Below are 16,989 nucleotides of genomic sequence, written 5' to 3'. Positions count from 1 at the left end.
TGTTTCTCTCTACCCCCGGATCTCTCCTGCATTTGATATAGTCTGCACTCATTTCACATGGGCAATATGCAGCTGAGGTCCACATCGCAGACAGGAAAGAAGACACTTGCTGTAAATGAAGCTGCGTTAATGTCAGTGGAAGCAGGATATTAGGCTCAACGATTATAATGTTGCTTTTATGCAAACTCCCTGCCTGTCTCCAGCAGCCTGCCCAGACTTGGAGGATAATACACAAATTCATTCATTCAAATGTGTGCAAGAAGTTACCTTGGCTCTCTCCAGGTTTTTCCTTTGTTCATGGAATGCAGATGGGCTTTTCAGTGCTGCAATACGAAACACAGAGGCACAATCAGCACAAGGGAGGGAGCAAACAGCCACCAGAATACTCAGCAATAGAATTTTAACAAGTGTGATAAAAATAGCAACACAAATGAGCCGATCTCTTTATTGAGGTAACTCAAAACTCAGAAAAGCTATGGGAAATCCCAGTGGCTCAACCAGGCCGTGGCAGGAGAGCAGAGGGGATGGAGAGCAAAGGGAGAGCAGAAGCCACACGGGCAGAGAGGTGGTGCAGGCTGTGCAACTCAGCGCTCAACAGGACACTTCCTCTTCCAGGGGAGGCTCTTCCCTGGAGAGCTCTAGGTGGGTTACAGCACCAGGAGGCCTCAGAACAGAGTGGGGAGGAGAAAGCAAAGTGTCAGTGCCCAGAAGAGAGGAGACCTCCTTAAAGGACTCGGTCAGCAGGTGGGCCTGCAAGTGACTCAAACTGTGAGGCCAAGTCCAAAGAACGTGAAAAAACAAAGGGATCTCATCATTCTTCACTTTGGTTGCAAGTGTATATTAAACACAGGACTCAGAAGTTTTAGTTCTCTGCTCTCCTCCCCAGTTTCTCTACTTACTGCACACCAACCTCTTCTCTATTCATTTACATAATCCCCTTCTCTGCAGCTCCTGCCCTCAAGCAGCCTTCCTGGCTCTCCAACACTTTTCTCCGTTCCCCTGTGAAAGGTGCTGGGCAATTGAACTGTGGGTTTGGGGAGTGCTAAGTGGGCACATGACCCAGCCTGGGAGCAAAAGTCAGCAGGCTGCCCTGGCCACCACTTTCAAACACTTTTCCTGAAGGTGTTTGGTTTTCCCCAGAGAGGGTTTCCAAGAGAAGGGCGTCTGTGCAATTCTCTTCACCCTCTTCAGAATATTATATCATGCAGGGGAGGCCAGCCTGGTTGGTGAGGGTCTCTGTGGCACATGCTAAGGCCCACAGCTCTCTAGGGATTACATACAGTTTGTGGGTTGAAAATCTGGGTAATTTCTGAATTCCACTCTTTGTTATTCCTGGGTACTTCAAAATACCAATCGACTATAAGTTCTTTAGTATCATCTCAGTAACAACTTCCAAGAGCTGAGTGTAAAGAGTCTGTTTCCAGTGCTGTTCAAAGCTTCTAATGTCAATACCTGGAACTTTATGTTAAAGCTCAGCTATAACTTATTTATATTTCTGGCTGAAAACCATGGTTTCCAAAGTGTAGAAATAAAGGCTGTGAACAAAAGCAAGGCCCCAGTTTGCTCCCTGTCACAGTATTCCCCATTTACAGGGTGTAAATGAGAGCAGAATTTGGTTCTGCATTTGAAATCTGTAGGAAAGACTCAGTCTTTTTTCGGTCTCCAGGGAATTTCTTCTCTGGCAAGAAAAGAAAAAGACTCAAACCTCTCCTTGGGTTCCTGCATTGAATGGAGGGGACATTCTAAAGTGAGGAGTTCAGGGGTCTGTTTTGTTTGGCACCATTTATTTAGCTAACTTACTGCTTGATCCTTGAGAGGAATGAAAAAAGGGGTTAGAAATTCATTTTGCACAGGGCTCAGAAACTAGCGGCCAGTCTACACTCCAGAAATGTGGGAGTAAATGGGGAGCTCAGGCAGCACAAATAAACATGTAGGGGAAGGGAAAGGAGGCCAAGGGGAATTTTGGGTGGATTGGCTGGTGGAAGGGGATGATCCAGTGAATAAGTAGGATGGATCACACCAAAGTACAAAGGGGCAGGGAACCTTTTCTTGCTTCCAACATTTCAAGAGCAGACAGACAGACATGCTTGTATGATTGTGCCATGCTTTGGTGAGCAGCCATGAGGTGACAGCTGTTTTAGTTAAAAGCAAAATAAAAGGAGCGCACGAAAAAAAAAATGAAGTAAGTAAGGGACGTTACTTTTTATAGCCCAGTTCACTACGAAGTCCTAGTGTTATGAGGTTTCTGTGGGCAGGAATTGACCAGCTCAAACTTCATTTCATGCTATTCATAATGAAAGTGTTGCAGAATTTAGTCATTTACCAAGATTTTGGAGGAATTATGTGGATGCTGCAGCTTGTATTAGTCTGCAAAACAAATAAAGGTATTGCTAGCACCAGTTCTTCAGACAACACATCAGGATAGATCTGTGACGGGATTCACCAGTTTGGAAGTGCAGGTGGCTTTGCAGAAAATGGACGAAGCTGCTGCACTTGACACGCCAATTTTAGGACTAGATTTTGCCTTTAAGGCACAGTCCTGTGTTTGGGAGGATGAGGAGGAGCCTCTGTGTAGCAGGAGCCCAGCATGAATTAGGCCAAAATTCTACTGGGGATCCTGGGAATCAATCTCTGCAGCAGCAGCTGGTCCACCACCAGGTGCAGTGAATGGCTAGTCCCAGCCCATTTTGGGTCAGCTAGCAGAGTCTGACTTGCAGATTGTGGCTGGCCCCTGCGCAGGATTGCTAGGGAAGGACTCCTTGCACACTCTTCCCTGTCTGGGCACATACCCACACAATCTGCCCCTTTGTGGATCATGAAATATAGACAGTTAGCGATACTCCTGACTTTATGGCAAATGCTTCCCAGCAGTTCCACAGAGTGAATTTGCCCAGTAAATCAGGCCTAAAACATTTTCATCAAGCCAATAAAATTGCATCTGGATGAGACGTTCAATAACATATCCTGTTGTTTTGGTCCTCCCATTCACTAACAGGGCACGTTTGGCTCAGTTACTTTAGTGCAAATCCAGAGTTCCTCCATTGACTTCACTGAGCCTGATTCTCTGCTTACTTTCACAAGTTCTGCCCTGTGTGACTCCATTAGCTGAGCGAGGTTGAGATTGGAGCTTGTGCCATTCTCACTTAAGGCAGTCACCCATCTCTCCCGGGGGAGAAGAGACGGGCATGTCTGCAAAGCCTTCCTCTCTCTTCAGTCACAGTCTACCCCATAGGCTGTGCAAGGCTGGTCCTTGCCTTTGCCTCTCTGACTGCTTTAGCCATTCCATTTGGAACTGATCACAGACTGACCTTTCCCAGCATCAGGCTGTTCCCACTGTTGGGGCGAACTCAGCTGCCACATGGGACACTCCTGCTGCACGCTATCTAAGATGCTTTAGCTTGGTGCATTCTGTATTATTTGTCTGAGGCTTTCACTTTCAGTAAATGGTTACAGAACATTGTAGTGTTCAGCACCTCCAAGTGCTGTTGAGAACATTCGTAACTCACTGGTATCCAGAAGGGATTGCTCAACACTTTGACCCACTGATTTTCTATTATTGTGAATATTAATCTGTCTCTCTGGCCTCTGTGGGTGGAAATCTAGAAATGGATCAGTTATAAAGAGGAGGCTAAATTCTCTGCAATAGAATTATGCCAGCAGAAAATCTGGCGGAGGGATTTTAAATTACCCTTGTCCAAAATCCAATGGACAGTGTCCGCTCTTGGACCAGTTTCATGATTAAGATCTGATATCTCGTGACTCCTTAAGGCTGCTGTACCTCATAGAGTAGCTTTCTAATATACTGTATAAAACAATCATATCCAGCCCTGGTGACTTTTGGGATCTCAAGCTTTAAAATCATGACACCCAGGTTTACAGAACAGCTCTTTTTGATATATTGTACTTTGTACTATGTACTTTGTGCATTACAGCAACTCCACCTCATTCCATACTCACCTCAGTGTATGGAATGAGGTTCCAGTCCATGTGCACCTTCAAGAACTCAGCTTATATATGTATGCTCAGTGCCAGCAGAACATGGGGACACCATTAGGAACAGACCCTTGTTGTTAGGACACATTGACTGTGCATGCACAAAGCATGCTTTTATACCCCCTGCGAGCTGGACTATTGAAAGGCACCTGTGAGATGTAGCAACAATCCCTGTGTTAAATGTCTAGTTTCTATCCTTCCTTGTGACATGATAGTGCTGTTAAGAAATGTGCACATTTGTATAATGGCAAAAGAGTATTTTTTTGTCTTCATTCTCAAAAACGAGTGAACCATTTGTGCTTAGTCTCTCTCCACATGGCCCCCTTGGACAGAGGCCTGCAAAATGCCAGCCCAAAAGGTGAGAGTGTGGCAAAGCTGTAAGCAATAGGAAAAGGGCTTTGAGGTTTCTGCACTAGTGCCAGTGCCTCTGCTGTGCATTTCTGAGCCGTGCGCAATGCAGGGATTCTTTAGAAAGCGTTAGGTCCCCATTTCTAAAAGCGCACGCGCCCCATGTCGTCACGCCATCGGGGGATTTCCAACTGCTCAGACCTTTACATTCAAGAACTCCAGTTTATGCGCATGCAATGGGACTTTTTGCACACTCATCTTGAGTGTGCCCCTTTTAAAATGTGGGCCTGTCATCTAACAGGAGATGTTAGAGGTGGCACAGAAATCTGACACTGTCACCAGCTCTTGCAGTTCTATCATAAGTCTGCCAATATTTGGTGTTTTTCTTAAAGCCCCAGGCTCTTGGATTTATATAAGAATCTCAATTTACATTAAAAATTAAAAAAAATAAATGTCTAGACTTCCTGTTTGCAGAGAAAAGCTTGAAAGTATGAACCCAATAGGCTCAAAACCCAGAATGCAAATCAAAAGAACTCAAAATTTATTATGTTGTAAAATCTCACGGTTTTTATGACAATCTCATAATTTGGGGCCTGACTCATGATTTTTGCATGCTTGAGGGTGGTAGTACTACACTGATTAGCCTTCTATTGCTAACACTGATAACAGACTCATGAAAGCAAGAGAATTAGAAAGATGGTGGGAGAGATAGTCCAGGTGTTGAATGGAATGCTACAGACATACTGTTACTGAAATGTCTTGTTACTGGAGAGCAGAGACCATACTGCTATCCTCTGGGTTTAAGAGCTGTTTGAACAGCACAGTCCTTAAGGGAGTCCATATTATAAAGTACAATAGCCAATAACAGAGAAAGAAAGGAGCAAGTAAGAAGTGGATTAGGCCTTGCAAATTTGTAGTCCTTAGCAATTATTCTAAAGGGGCAGTGAGGAGACAAATTGTATAGGGACAAATGCTTGACCTGGGTTACTGCTAACATTATAGCTCCTGTAAATGGAGGGCTGTTCTAGACTAGGATGAAATGTGTCAGTTAACAAGACAGAAGGGAAGTCTGAGATCTAGCTGACTGGCCCCCTTGTTGCCACTTGCTGGCTTCATGCAGCTAGGCAGTGCAGGTGCAGCAGGCAGGCCGGTTTCATTCTTGCCCTTCCTGGCTCTCATATGCTAGCACAGTGCTGCTGGGTTTGGCTTTGGCTTTCTGAAACATTAGGCTATAGCCAGTGCTGGGCTGGGCTGGATCCCACCAACTGAACGAGCGGCTGCAGAGCCCTGGAGAGGGAAATCTGCTTAGGAGGTAGGGGGATCTGAACAGGGCACAGCCACATGTGTGCTCCACTCATCCAGGGGCCAGGGGATGCGGAGCAGGTGTGGCCCCCAGGAGATGCACTGACTCAGCATGGCTGCCAGCTGGCCTCTGGCTACGCACCTGCTGGGGAGTTCTGGCTGTGCCTGGGAAAAGGGCTGGGTATGAATCCCACGAGGTAGCACAGTCCCTGCTGACTCATGGTCGGGGGAACTAGCACACTCGTTTAAACGCCTCTTTGACATAAAACAGCAAGCTGTGCAGCCTTAACTGCATGGCACTGCCCTGTGACAGGGAGACTCTGGCCACCACCAGGCCATAAACCGCTTGAGATGTGGAGAAAAATCATGATCACTTTCACCCCCTCTCCCCTCTCCAGGGAAATTCATTCCAGCAGAAAATCCCAGACAGCTCCCAGCAGCTTGCTGTTGGTTTGCCAGCCTGTTTCCTGCCTCTGGGCCCGAACCTGCCAGGTGATGAGCACCCCCAGGAGAGACCCAGCACTTTGCAGGTTCAGATGTGTTATCAGACTCCTGCTCTGACCATGCAGCAAACTGCTTGGCCCAGACAGGCCTGTGCTAACCTACAATAGAGATTTTGAACAGAACAGGAGAGTGACCTGCAATACACAAGAGAGTGGGACTAAAACTCTGCTAAGGATGATGGCTAGCAGGCCAGATCCTCAGCCAGTGTAAATCGGGGCAGCACCACTGACATCCATAGGAGGCCTCTGCATTATAACCCACATAACAGATATCCAAACATAGTGCTCAAATGCCAGCTAGAGCAGCGTGGAGGTAGCAGCGTCCTCCCCAGAGCCCAACCTGCTAACCAGGGGTGAGAGTGAAACCCAGCCATGCGGGGGGTGCTGGAGAGCAGCTACGTATAAGCATCAGGAGGCAAATGCAGCATCTGCAGGAACTACTGGTGGCTGTGCTCTAGCTCTGTGATGCATGTGGCACAGAGAGTGGTAGGTGAGGTACTCACGTGGCATGATGCCCTGGTCTGCCAGCTGCTCACGGGTTCTTCTCTGCTGAAGCCGTAACTGTAAAACTGTTAGAGAAAGAGCGTCAGAAAGAGATGCAAACTTTTTCCTGAAGCAAGTAACTTTCTGCGAACAGCCCCAGGAGAGAGCTTTCAGCAACAAGCCCAACGCCTTTCTGTCACTGAGAGAGGAATCCCCTGAGGGGAGGGGTGTTCCTGAAAATTAGCAAGGGAGTTCCTGCAAAGCAGGTGCTGAGACATCACTGTGATCCTGTTTTATTCAATACCTGTGTCTGTAGGGCAGCGTTCCCGGACTGAAGGGCAGAAGGACCAGCAGGTGAGAGAGGACACAGACAGGGCCTCTTCACTGTTCTCCAGTCTCAAATTTCATTTAAAAAGAGCACTCACAGCTTGAAAGAAAACCTTCCAAATGGGCAACAATTTAAAATTCAGAGAACCTGAAACAGAGCTCTGAGCTACCTCATTCAGTAAAATGGGGTTGGCTCATTACACTTTGTAATGTCACCATTGCTGGCTATTTCACTACCCATCCCAGCATTTCCGAAAGGAATGGAAGGGTCTGTCCTAGTGCTTCCCATAGCGCAGGGCATGCTGGAGGCATGTCAGGGACTGGCCAGGGGGACACAAAGGGAGCATCCATTAAGAAGGGGAGACTTTTAACCACACATGGAGGCCTTGCATGGGGTGTGATTGTTTTCATTTTCCTGAAGGTGGGTCAGCGTTCAGTAGTTTGGGACGTGCTGCTTCAGGGCAACCAAAAAACCCAGAATGAAACCAAAGTGCACGGCAATTCCTGGAGCGGTGTGAGAGCTTTCAGCCACACCGAACCTCTCCCGGAAACACTGAACCTAAATAACATGGGTTCTTTGTGTCTGCTGTGCTGAGGTGGGATATGTGAGAGCCCCATACTGGGGGCAGGGGCAGATGGAGAGGAGGATTATGAGGGGGCTAGGCTTTCTGCTTCGGGCGGAAGTTGTTGTGATGTGGGGGGTTCTGTTGGCATGGAGGGTGCAGACAGTCCTCTGGCCTCCCCTGGAAGTCATTATTTTGGCACCTGTGTCAGTGTCCTCATGATGGGCACCATATGGTGGCCACGAAGCAGCACAGGATTGCTATATGTTGGGCATGTAGAGACTGAGAGCTGTGGAGGTCTGGGTCCTTGACCCCATTTGAGTGAGCAGGGGTGTGAGTCAGCAGGGTGGAGGACTTTGGTCTCACCTGCTGCACACACGGGAGATGGAGCCTGTCCTTCAGTTCATGGTGTCTAACACAAGGTCAGTAGCATTAAAACATCTATTATGTGTTACTGAAACCTGGCTGGAAGCTGCTGCTGAGCTAGTCTTGGCCCAGTTGATGCCAGCCGAGTGCTCAGCACAAGGTGGGCCAAAGGGAACAACCAAGCTGTAGCTGTGATATCTGAGCCAACCTAAAATGCAGGTCTCCAACCCCAAGCCTAGATCTAACACAGTGTGTACATCTGGCAGGATAGAGCTGGGGCTGGTGCTAGTGCATTGCCTGCCCTGCTGCCCGGCACAGGCCCTTCTGGGGCGGCTGGAATTTCATGTTACAGTGGCATTGGAGCGGTGTAAGCTGGTGGCACTTGGCTATTTCAGTGTTCACAGAGATGACCTTTTGCCTGAATCATCTCAAGATTTCATGGCACTGGAATGGCCCCAGGACTATCCCAGGGGATTGCAAGCTCAACTCACACAGTTGAGGTCATACGTGGGATCTGGGGTTTGGCCTTAGATTGAAGGTGGAAGCACCTCAGAAACCCTGAAGCTCCATGTGGCACTGTGCTGCTGCTAACCCGTCCCTTAGATGTGAATACAACCCTCGCCACACTCACCCCCATGGGGCTTTAGCTGCATGATTTCTTTTTCCATGACGTTTTGCCCTGGGTGCCGACATGTGGCTCTGTTTGCTGGGGGGCTCTAGATAACGTAGTTAGGAGAGGTTAGGTCCGTACATTTAAGAAATGACTACTTAGATAAAATGTCAATCACTAGTAGCACTTCTTCTTGGAACGAAAGCTCTGGCGGATAGGAACCAGTCACTGAACAGCGCAGACATTGGCTTCTCTGTGACAATGAAAGCAGATGTGCCAACTCCCTGTTCATAGTTACAATTTGCTGAGAGAGGCTCCTCCACACTCCTTGTAATAGAGCCTATGTGTTATAGTATATTGTGTCTGTGAGGCACTGCATGGTAGAGTGTGTATTCTCTTACTACTGCAGTCGCACTGCCTAGACAGGCTATAGTAATACATTTGACACCCTCTCTCTTTTGGTTATTTATCACGCAGTTTTTCGAAGAAATGTAATTAAAAGAAAAAGGAAACTGTGTGCCCAGGATTGCTCTCCTTTCCATTTCATTGAGGCCAGAATACTGATTTTTGAACAGTTTTCTCCATTAGGAGAAATTCAGTAGATAGAGCAGTGCTTAATTTGTAATGAAAGAGGCCAGGGCTCAAAGTGCCGGGGCATGAGCAATTTTTTTACATTCATCACTGATGCAGCAAGCCCAGAGGTGCTGGGCTATGAACTGCCGAGTCTAGAGGTGTGGGGGCTCAGCCCTGGCAAGCCCTGGCACAAATTAAGCACCGAGTTAGAGATTTTAACAGGGATACGTGTATTTCCACGGACATAATATAATGGCATACTCATCTCCTGACTAGAGATGAGCCCATAGACAAGGCCTTGTGAAAATCACAATTTCATGAACTGCATGGAAATTGTGAAATTAGCCCAATACCACAAATTTTCCAATACTTTTACAAAATCAAGATGAAATGAAGAGACCAGGGTCATGTGATCTGGTTGCGTTCCTTCTGTCTGCCATTTTAGGTTGTGTTGGTGGGGAAGAAAAAGGCACAGTAGCAAGCTCTGCTGCCGCCACTTGGATCATGAGCAGCTGTGGCCTCAGCGGGGAGGTGGAAGCAGGCATCCATGTGTGTAGGTCTCATGCTCAGTGCAGTTTGTAGCATGTGGCAGCATCATGTTAGAGGATTAGTTTGGGGGGACTCAGAGGCTAGTTTTATGCGAAAGATTGTAGCAGTGACCTTTCCCCAACTGCACTCTGTGCATATTCTGTGAAATTTGATACTTTACCCATGATACTGCTGTGAATTTTCTAAAAAAAATTCCTCCATTTTCACAGGGCCCTAGCCAGAGCAGAACCCCCAGCCTTAGCACCCCAAGACTTTAGCAAACTCAGAGAACTGACAGATAAGGTCCCCTGGGCAGAACATCCAAGGAAAACAGGAGTTCCAGAGAGCTGGCAGTCGTTCAAGGAGACAATATTAAAGACACAACTGCAAACTATCCCGATGAGCAGGAAAGAAGAGGCCAATATGGCTCCTTCAGGAGGCCTTCAATGGCCAGAATGTCAAAAAGGAATCCTACAAAAAGTGGAAACATGGATGAATTGCTAAGAAGGAGTACAAAAGAATAGCACAAGTGTGTAGGGACAAAGCAGAAAGGCTAAGATACACAATGATTTACATCTAGCCAGGGACTTAAAGGCAATAAGAAGAGGTTCTTTAAATATAATAGGAGCAAGAGGAAGACAAAGGAAAATGTAGGCTATCTGCTTAGCAGGAAGGAGAGCTAACAACTGATATCAAAAAGGCCGAGGTGTTTAATGCCCATTTTGCTTCAGTTTTCACTAAAACGGTTAATGGGCACCAGATACCAACAAACCTAATATTAACAACCGGGGGAAGGAACACAAGCAAAAACAGGGAAATAACAGGGTAAAGAATATTTAGATAAGTTGAAGGTATTCAAGTTGGCTGGGCCTGATGAAATTCACTCTAGGGTACTTAAGGAAGTATCTGAAGCAATCTCACTAGCATTTTCAGAGTATCAGCCATGTTAGTCTGTATCCGTAAAAAGAAAAGGAGTACTTGTGGCACCTTAGAGACTAACAAATTTATTAGATCATAAGCTTTCCTGAGCTACAGCTACGCATCCGATGAAGTGAGCTGTAGCTCACAAAAGCTTATGCTCTAATAAATTTGTTAGTCTCTAAGGTGCCACAAGTACGCCTTTTCTTTTCACTAGCAGTTATCTTTGAGAACTCATGGAGGATGGGTGAAGTCCCAGAGGACTGGAGAAGGGCAAACATAGGAGCTGTCTTTAAAAAGGGGAAGAAAGAGGACCTGGAGAATTATAGACCAGTCAGCCTAACTTCAATATCTGGAAAGATCCTGGAACAAATGCTTCAACGATCAATCTGTAAGCACCTAGAGGATAATAGGGTGATAAGTAAAAGCCAGCATATTTTTTTCAAGAACAAATCATGCCAAAAGTAGGATTCTAGGTCACCACAGAACTGTATCATGTTCGTGGGCCTGGAGGGACAAAAGGAGAGGCCCCGAGATAGGACAGACTCTTCTGCTGGGCTAAGAGTATAGCTGGAAAGATTAACAATATTGTTGGGTGGGTTAAGAGAACTACTGTTGTGGCTCCTTGTGGCATGTAGCAGTTTAGATGGTTTAGTGTCCTTTTTCCTTTGTAGAGAAGAAAAGTTTGTGTTGTAAATGGCTTGTCTAACTAGACAAGGAGCCACAACAGTAGTTCCCTTAACCCACCCAACAATATTGTTAATCTTTCCAGCTAAACTCTTAGCCCGGCAGAAGTGTCTGTCCTATCTTGGTGCCACTTCTTTTGTCCCTCCAGGCCCACAAACATGATATAGTTCTGTGGTGACCTAGAATCCTACTTTCGACATCTAAAGTCTCACACAAACTTCCACAAAAATCATGCCAGACCAACCTAATTTCCTTGTTTGACAGGTTAATGGCCTAGTGGATGGTGTGGGGAGAGGGGAGAAACAGTAGATGTGATATCTTGATTTTAGTAAGGCTTTTGGAACAGTTCCACATGACATTCTCATAAGAAAACTAGGGAAATGCGGTCTAGCTGAAATTACTATAAGGTGGGTGCACAACTAATTGAAAAACTGTACACAAAAAGTAGTTATTAATGGTTTGCTGTCAAACTGGGAGGGCATATCTAGCAGGGTCCCGCAGGGGTCAGTTCTGGGTCTGGTACTATTCAGTATACAAACATAACATAAGAACATATGAATGGCTATACTGAGTCAGACCAATGGTCCACCTAGACCAGTATCCTGTCTTCCGACAGTGACCAGGATCAGGTGCTTCAGAGGGAATGAAGAGAACAAAGCAATTATTGAATAATCCATTCTCTGTCACCCAGGCCAAGCATCTGGCAGTTGGAGGCAAAGGGAACACCAGAGCATGGGGCTGCATCCCTGATCATCTTGGCTAATAGCCATTGATGGACCTGTCCTCCATGAACTTCTCTAATTTTTTTTGAACCCAGTTATATTTTTGGCCTTCACAACATCCCCTGGCAACAAGTTCTACAGGTTGACTGTGCATTTTGTGAAGAAATACTGCCTTTTCTTTGTTTTAAACCTGCTGCCTGTTAATTTCATTGGATGGCCCTGGTTCTCATGTTATGTGAAGGGGTAAATAACATTTATTCACTTTCTCCACGCTATTCATGATTTTATAGACTGCAATTATATCCCCCCTTAGTCGTCTCTTTTCTAAGCTGAATGGTCCCAGTCTTTTTAATCTCTTCTCAAATGGAAGCTTTTCCATACCCCTAATGATTTTTTTTTTTGCCCTTCTCTGCACCCTTTCTAATTCTAATATACCTTTTTGAGATGGGGTGACCAGAACTGCACCCAGTATTCAAGATGTGGGCGTACCATGGATTTATACAGTGGGTTTATGATATTTACTGTCTTATTATCTACCTCTTTCCTAATGGTTCCTAACGTTCTGTTCACTTTTTTGACTGCTGCTGCATATTGGTCGGATATTTTCAGAAAACTGTCCACAGTGACTCCAAGATCTCTTTCTTGATTGGTAAAAGCTAATTTAGACCCCTTCCTTTTGTATGTATAGTTAGGATTACATTTTCCAATGTGCGTTGCTCTGCCTTTTCAACATTGAATTTCATCTGCCATTTTGTTGCCCAGTCGCCCAGTTCTGTGAGATCCCTTTGTAGCTCTTCAAAATCTGCTTTGGACTTAAGTATCTTGAGTACTTTAGTATTTTCTACAAACGTTGCCACCTCACTGTTTACCCCTTTTTCCAGATCAAGTATGAATATGATGAACGGCACAGGTCCCCCAGTACAGATCCTTAGTGGACCCCACTACTTCTCTCCATTCTGAAAACTGGCCATTTATTCCTACCCTTTGTTTCTTAACTTTCAACCAGTTACTACTGATCCATGAGACAACCTTCCTCTTATTCCATGACTTCTTACTTTGCTTAAGAACCTTTGGTGAGGGACCTTGTAAAAGGCTTTCTGAAAGTCCAAGTATACTGTATCCACTGAGTCACCCTTGTCCACACGCTTGCTGACCTCCTCAGAGAATTATAATAGATTGGTGAGGCATGATTTCCCTTTACAAAAGCCATGTTGACTCTTCCCAACAAATCGTGTTCATCTATGTGTTTGATAATTCTGTTCTTTACTATCGTTTCAACCAATTTTGCCTGTTACTGAAGTTAGGCTTACAGGCCTGTAATTGCCAGGATCGCCTCCAGAGCCCTTTTAAAAAAATGGCATTACATTAGCTATCCCCACTCATCAGGTAGAAAAGCTGATTTAAGTGACAGGTTACACACCACAGTTAGTAGTTGTGTAATTTCATATCTGAGTTCCTTCAGAACTCTTGGGTGAATCCCATCTAGTCCTGGTTTAATGTATTGATTTGTTCCAAAACGTCCTCTATCAATACTTCAATCTGGGACAGTTCCTCAGATTTGTCACCTAAAAGCAATGGCTCAGTTGTGGGAATCCCCCTCACGAGCTCTGCAGTGAAAACCAATGCCTCAGCATCTGTGCATCCAGGCATGCAGCCTATATTTCAGCTTCAGAAGGGAGGCTAGATTACCGTGTTTTCCAAGCAAATCAGCCATCCCAGGATCCTTTGAGTATGTGCTGTAGTTGCCCAGTGGGCTCATGCACATCTGATTTCAAGTGGAAGCAGAAATTTGTAGTTGAAAGTCAAGAGCACTTTAGTTCTGACATGTTAGTGAAAATTGACTGTGTCTCTTTAAGACCAGTCTTTGACTTGGTAGTGGCTAAGAATTTGAAAACTAATAAACAGCGTGGTGTCCATGTCTATGCAAATTGAGCTGCTAGGAAAGGACACACTTAATCAGCAAGTAGATTAGTTTAAACAAAAAAGCTCTGAGCTCAACCCTCCAGAAAAGGGAGGTGGCATAAGAATTGTTCTTGAAGGCGAGAAAGACAAATTAACCCTAAGAAGGCAAAATTCCCTTACATTATTACCTCACCAAACCCTGAAATACAACCCCCCCAAAGATAGAACTGAGCTAAAAGCCTATGCTAAGGAAAACACTGAAGTGAAGGAGGATCTCTTGACTAACTAGATACAAAAGTTCAAAAAGGGTTTTGAACAAACTGTCCTCAGAGACAAACTGTCTAAGAAAAAGGTGTGGTATGACAAAGATACTTGTAAATGCCCACTTGTAATAGATTTGGTTTTAATATCAATGCTAAACATTGGGATACATTTGATGTTGATGTCAAACTGTGTAAATATGTACAATGTGTATAACCTTTGGGAAAAGCCGTTGGTGGCAAGCCCACATTTTGAATACTGCGTGCAGATGTGGTTGCCCCCCTCTCAAAAAAGATATACTGGAATTAGAAAAGGTTCAGAAAAGGGCAACAAAAATGATTAGGGGTATGGAACAGCCTCTGTATGAGGAAAGATTAATAAGACTGGGACTTTTCAGCTTGGAAAAGAGATGACTAAGAGGGGATATGATAGAGGTCTATAAAATCATGACTGGTGAGGAGAAAGTAAATAAGGAAGTGTTATTTACTCCTCATAACACAATAACTAGGGGTCACCAAATGAAACTAACAGGCAGGAAGTTTAAAACAAACAAAAGGAAGTATTTCTTCACAGAAATCACAGTCAACCTGTGGAACATTTTGCCAGAGGATGTTGTGAAGACCAAGATTATACCAGGCTTCGAAAAATAACTAGATAAAGTCATGGAGGATATATCCATCAATGGCTATTAGCCAGGATGCACAGGGTGGTGTCCCTAGACTCTGTTTGCCAGAAGCTTGGAATGGGAGACAGGGAATGGATCACTCAATGATTTCCTGCTCTGTTCATTCCCTCTGGGGCACCTGGCATTGGCCACTGTCGGAAGACAGGATACTGGGCTAGATGGACCTTTGGTCTGACCCCATATGGCCATTCTTATGTTCTTATGAATGGTACATGAGAACACACTCTGTGTTAAAAACCCTTATGATTATGCTGTTTCATTGAATAAGAACACCCTACTTGTTAAAAAGCCTTATGGTAATGATAATTTATAGCTGATACCTGTAAACAATCTTAGAACTTATCACAGAAGAAAAGCCATTACAAACTTGAACTGCTGTATGAAAAGGGAAACTGAGGCACACCATCTCATTGCTTTCATGGCTAAATGCCAAGACACCTACACTATGGAGAACATTAATATCTACATTGAGTTGATGTTAAATGGGTTACAAAAACTTGCCAGAGCTTATATGGATAACTTTCATGAACTCCTGCCAAGGTCACATGAAATATGTAGAGACTGTTACAACAGCTGAAGAAATCCTTTAATGGAATAGCCAAATATTGCAATACGTTTGTAAAGGGGTGCAGTAACATTGTTCCTCCCATGATGAACCTTACAAAGAAAGAGCCTGTTTTAGTCAGACATGATTATGATAAACCATTTCTGTTTCACACTGATACTTCTAATACTGGATTGGAAGCTGTAATGATGCATAGTCAAGAATGGAAATTTTCTAGGATGTATTCAGCAATGTCTTGGACACCGCTTCCTGCATCAATTTTGTGTTGGGGGTGTGATGCTGTGTATAAGAAAGGTGACCATTGATAACACTATTATTACCATAGTACACAATTTCCATAAATCTTGTACAAAGTATGTCATGTAAGTATCAATAGAAAAGTTATGAAGTGCTAGGTATGATTATCCTGTTTCTATGCTTGTATCATCTTTGTATCTGAAGTTATGAATATTGGCTATGTATCTATATCTCAAACATATGTTGTATCCCTCAGTGACACCCCCCAGATAGATTTACATCAGGGCTAGCCAGCTATGTGTTGATGGCCTATTAAGGACACTCCAATCTCACAGTGGGTCATTGAAGAATCTCATCCTGTCAAAGGTAGGCTTTTGCTGGGGATGCCGCAGACAGTGAGGAGCCAGTGTCCACCACCTGTGATTCAGCAAACCATGTACGGCACGTGATGTGGACATGTTACCTTGGACTCCATCTTTGTCAGTAACTTTCCATACACGGGGCTATGGGCTTTGTTTGGGACAGTAACTTTCCATGCACATGGCAGAGGATATAAAAGACAGCTGAGTCAAGTGACCATACGTCCCATTTTGGCTCGGACATTCCCTTTTTTAAGCCCTGTCCTGGCTGTCCCAACTTTTTTGGCAAAAGTGGGCATTTGTCCCATTTGCTTTTGCTGCACAGTGTCCCATTTTCCCTTTGGAAAATATGGTCACCCTACACCTGAGACATCTCCATTTTGCCTCATTCCTGCTCCAATTCTCTGGACTGTGGATTTATAACTAAAAGGAGCATTTTGAACTATGGACTGAGGTCCTGTGTTCCCTCTAAGCTGCGTGGTCAGGCTGCCGCGCAGGAGGGATTCAAGTGCTATGCACTTGACTAGCAGAGCCGCGCACATCCGGCAGCATGTGTTCAGGTGCCCCTCTCCCCGCTGCTTTGCAGCCACATTGCTCCTGCAGCTGCTCCCAGGACCCTCCTGCTGCCTGTGCAGAGCTGGCGGGAGATGGTGCTGATGTCAGGGTGTCCCCCTCCCCCCGCCCCTGTCCCCACCTTCACAGAGCAAGTGTGGGGGGAAAGGGATCAGGACTCGGAGCCACTGTAGTCTGAGGTCTGAAGGAGCCTTCCAGGCGGTGAGTGAGTGCCTTAAAGAGACAGCGCATGGTCTCTCAGAGACTTCCCCAGCAGCCAGCACACACATTCTCTGTCTCTGTCTCTCTTTCTCTCTCTCACACACACACACTCTGTCTCTCCCCCTCCCCCATGCCCATGTACCCCATCTCTGCAGAGCGGGGGAGGGGGGACATGGCTCAGGAGCAGGAGAGCTTTCAGTGAGTGCCTTAAAGAGACAGTGCACAGTGTCTCTCAGAAACTTCCCCAGAAGCCAGCACACACACTGTCTCTGTGTCACACACA

The 16,989-nt window shown here is 45.3% G+C and overlaps 1 protein-coding gene across 13 annotated transcripts in view; it reads right to left on the bottom strand.

Annotated features, from left to right (window-relative positions):
* MYOCD (myocardin) overlaps positions 1-16,989 on the bottom strand; it is a 473,785-nt gene that overhangs the window by 55,985 nt on the left and 400,811 nt on the right. For 10 of the 13 annotated variants that reach the window (XM_037914277.2, XM_043527936.1, XM_037914278.2 and 7 more), the window contains 2 exons: positions 6,650-6,715; positions 268-323 (listed from right to left, as the gene is read on the bottom strand). In XM_037914277.2, coding sequence (XP_037770205.1) covers positions 268-323; positions 6,650-6,715 — 122 coding nt within the window. Of the gene's footprint in view, positions 1-267; positions 324-2,200; positions 2,368-6,649; positions 6,716-16,989 lie in introns of those variants that run through there. The other 3 variants (XM_043527942.1, XM_043527941.1, XM_043527943.1) reach the window with 2 other exon arrangements.

This window comes from Chelonia mydas, chromosome 14 (genome assembly GCF_015237465.2).
Source record: "Chelonia mydas isolate rCheMyd1 chromosome 14, rCheMyd1.pri.v2, whole genome shotgun sequence".
In the NCBI taxonomy this organism is placed as follows: Eukaryota; Metazoa; Chordata; order Testudines; family Cheloniidae; genus Chelonia; species Chelonia mydas.
The sequence above is the reverse complement of the archived record's forward strand: the minus strand, read 5'-3'. Positions and strand labels throughout refer to the sequence as shown.